We start from the raw sequence: 3773 nt of genomic DNA, 5'->3' as shown, positions 1-3773 counted from the left end.
ATCATTCAGTTGGGCTAACTGATGATGAATATTAACCATCCAATTAAAAAGCAGATTTTTAGTAGAAATGCTTTCTAAATTATCACACACCATATTTCCTTTCGTATTACGAATATTTTCCCATTTCTCATCAAAACTTTTTGCTGCATTATATATGAGAAAAAATAGCGTGCGTGGTGTAAGAAAAGCTGGAAGAATCTCCAAAAACACTGCTTGCCCTCCACAATCCCAAATGTGCATGAACGGCTGAGGCTTTATATCTTGTATTGGCACTGGCTCAATCTCTTGAGCACGTTTTATTGCTTTTGCAAGAAATGAATCAACTTCTTTTTTTTGATTTTCTCGAACTGATAATTCTGAAAGGCCCAGTGATGAATCTACTTTATACAATGACAAAGCAGCTACTGCAGTACGAAGATCTTCAGAACCCGAAGCTTTTTCATAAACTGCAGCAATTAAACGAGCAACTTCTTCAATTTCGTCATTTTCATCAACTTCTTTCCATTTCTTATCACTAAGCATGTGAGCACTGTACTGAACTGGACGGTCACTGCTGACTCGAGGCTCTTTCTCATGATGATCTGGTGGACTCTGGTGCTGCTGGGGAGCAAAATCTATATACGGTTGTGATTGTTGTGGTTGCCCTACAATGAATCTTGAGGTGCTACTAGAAATATCCTCAGGATTATCTGGTCTATGACTTGACCTTTCATAATGATCTGGTGAAGAATAATAATCTGGCTTATAGCGATCTGGCAAAGAATAATCATCTGGCCTGCAGTGATCTGGTGAAGAATAATCATCTCGTCTCTTGTACTGATTAGGTCTCCTGCGATTGAATTGAATATCTTGTGGATTGTGCTGGATTGGCGGTGGCATATTTCCTCCCAAACAAGTAAAATCATCTTTATCTGGTGGAATGTATTGATCTGGTCGTGTAGGATCATCTGGTGGAATGTATTGATCTGGTCGTGTAGGATCATCTAGTGGAATGTATTGATCTGGTCGTGAAGGATCATCTGGTGGAATGTATTGGTCTGGTCGTGTAGGATCATCTAGTGGAATGTATTGGTCTGGTCGTGTAGGATCATCTGGTGGAATGTATTGATCTGGTCGTGTAGGATCATCTGATGGAGTGTATTGATCTGGTCGTGAAGGATCATCTGATGGAATGTATTGATCTGGTCGTGAAGGATCATCTGGTATATCATAATCTGATCCCCTACTGGGAGTGTGTCTGTCATGAACACTACAATAACGCTGGCCATTATTTGGCTTAGCCAGTCGTCTAACTGGTACTATAGAATGGAGCTCGGATACTATAGTACTGTCGGTATTTTTTATAAAGGGTTTTTCCATGAGCGATCGAGTGAAGCATGTTTTACCAACTCCAGCCGATCCAAGAAGCATTATTCTAGAATAAGCAACTTTAACCTCTTTTTGTGCCACTTTCTCTTCATAATCTTCAATAAACAAATAAATAACAAAAATCATTAATGTTTCGAAACCTTACCTATTTTGAGTTGCAGTGTGATTAGTTCTTCATTCTTTTCTGGCAGTGCACGACTTTCATCTTCCTATAGGTACATTTATATAGAGTGTTATCAATGTCTTAACTTTACTTCAAGTGCTTTTTGAGGCTAGCAGTAATGAAATGAAATTGTAATGATAGAAAATATAGAAGATGAGCTTACCAGTATAATTGGCTAGTGTAACAATGATGTAAAAGAAAAATTATTAATACAATCAAGTTTAATGATAGTCACTTACAGCCTATGAAACAGATAAATAATCATGATTACATTGACATGATTATATGCAAGCTTACTGTGAATGGTTTCTATTGTTATTCAGGAAAGAAAATTTTGATCAAAATGAAACTAAAAATAACTTCATAGTAAGTAACTCACTTGTCTCATCCTCCTATTGTGAGCCATTGCTTTATCAACCAGATAAAGTAACCTAATACAAAGCATGTGACTGTTATTTTAGTGAAGATAGCTAATAAAATCACATGAATGTATTAGCTAAATGGCAATCATTTTATAAAGCCTGGTTTACATTTGCCATAAAACACAAGGCAAATAAATGCAAGATTAAAATTTGGCCAATTTTGTGTGAACTTCAAAGCATTTTTGCATCAATGCCTACTTAAGCTACATCAATAAGCTACACTGCATTTAATAAACTACATCAATTTAATGGCAGAACTATATACATATAATTATTTTAAACACTCTGCACACATGGTAAAATTTTTTCCATAGGACAATTTTCACACCAAACCAAATGAAGCTATATAAAGCTTTATCACTTTTAGGGCTGCATAGTAACAGTCTAATCCAGAAAACATATACTCAGCAGTGCCAATCACAGGCCAAAATTTTTGCATATTATTTGAGCCTTAAGGCCGATATCACAAAATGAAATTTGACAAAGCTAAGGCTGAATTACTGAAAAAATTGTGACCATGAAGGATTCAACTTGAAAGTGAATCTGGCGTTGTACAATAAATCGACAAACCATACCAGTGAAGTGAACAAAAGTCTGTTGTGATTCGTGAACTACCAAAACACCTGATCTGGAAGCATTAATACCTTTTGCAGCGGAAGACCCAAGGATTGGTAAGGAACCTAAAATCGAAAGCTGGAGTTATTAGATAACCCGTGTGGTGAAAACGAAAAGTCAGGCGCTACTCATTAATTGCATCATAATTATCACTGAGTACAACTTCAGCCTGTCAGTTTAACTCACTTGAGTTGCTTATAGCAAGAGCACAGCATAGATACTTTATAAAAAGTCTCCGGTAAAGTAGCCCCACTCTTCTTGGCGCAACTCAGCCCCCCTTTCAATTTTGAGCTACATAAAAATGTGGTCTTTAATAATTAAATTCATTTACTCTAGTCTATAAAAATGCACACAAAAGTAATAAAAATTACAAGTTAAAACCAATTTTAAAAAATAAATGCAGCAAAAAATGTTTTCAAAGTTTATCCAAGTACTTGTCCAGTGAAGGAACAATTTCGGCTAGTCCTTTCCTTTTTCTTGTCTCCACTACAACAGATCCAGCCATTGACTTACTGTCCAAAGGATCACCAGGCAATAACTGCCAATGATCAAACACACACTGTGGGAATGCTTGACCTCCAGTGCTGCCACGAAGATCACCAGTGAATCCTAATAATATATTAACAGTAATAATATATTTTTCACATGTAAATGATTGTTATTATACATTTACAGTAAAATAAACAAGCAAAAATAAATTTTTAGGTAAGGAAAAGTCTGCAAGATAATGGCCAGTAAACTATGCACATATCAGAGTGTTTGTAGTTAAGAGTGTGTGTATCTTACCAAAGGATTCATTAACAGGTAGATAAGCTTTCACAACAAACATTGAAGTACCAGCCAGTGGACATTCCTCAAAAATGTGCCCTCTCCGACGGTTAAGAACAGAATAAATGCTACCAATAACACTATCAGGACACTATGGGAATAAAAATACGTAACAATTAAACAGAAAGTCTGGAGTCTGGTAGCCACCATGAATGTGACCAATGGAACTTAGCCACAAATCTATACCAACAAGATGATCTTAAACGCCTGATTGCCTTTAATGTAGTATAAATTATGAAAGTGAAGAATTTTCTTCTTTTTATTTTTGACAAAATTTTGTCAAAGACCGACTTTGGTCTAATTTTTGAGCAGCTTTAAAAATTTGTAAAAAATTTAACTTTAATTGTAGTCAGCTTAAACTTTCTACACAGCATCAG

At 35.8% G+C, this 3773-nt stretch overlaps 1 protein-coding gene and 1 long non-coding RNA gene across 2 annotated transcripts; both read right to left on the bottom strand.

Moving 5' to 3' along the window:
- Positions 1-1827: 1827 nt before the first annotated feature.
- LOC109587951 (uncharacterized) lies at positions 1828-2639 on the bottom strand. Its single transcript, XR_002187890.1, has 3 exons — positions 2529-2639; positions 1911-1962; positions 1828-1840 (listed from the first exon to the last, which is right to left on the bottom strand). It is a non-coding gene; the product is annotated as an uncharacterized LOC109587951 (long non-coding RNA).
- A 220-nt stretch (positions 2640-2859) lies between these two features.
- On the bottom strand, positions 2860-3487 carry LOC100641272 (elongation factor 2-like; the record flags this gene model as incomplete). The annotated part of the gene is made up of 2 exons (XM_003390550.3): positions 2860-3177; positions 3355-3487. Coding segments are annotated over 2 exons (327 nt in total), but the record flags the coding sequence as incomplete, so codon positions are not given.
- Positions 3488-3773: the final 286 nt, after the last annotated feature.

The sequence above is a fragment of the Amphimedon queenslandica genome, unplaced genomic scaffold (genome assembly GCF_000090795.2).
Source record: "Amphimedon queenslandica unplaced genomic scaffold, v1.1 AMPQUscaffold_12368, whole genome shotgun sequence".
Lineage (NCBI taxonomy): Eukaryota > Metazoa > Porifera > Demospongiae > Haplosclerida > Niphatidae > Amphimedon > Amphimedon queenslandica.
This window is presented reverse-complemented; position numbering and strand designations above follow the sequence as displayed.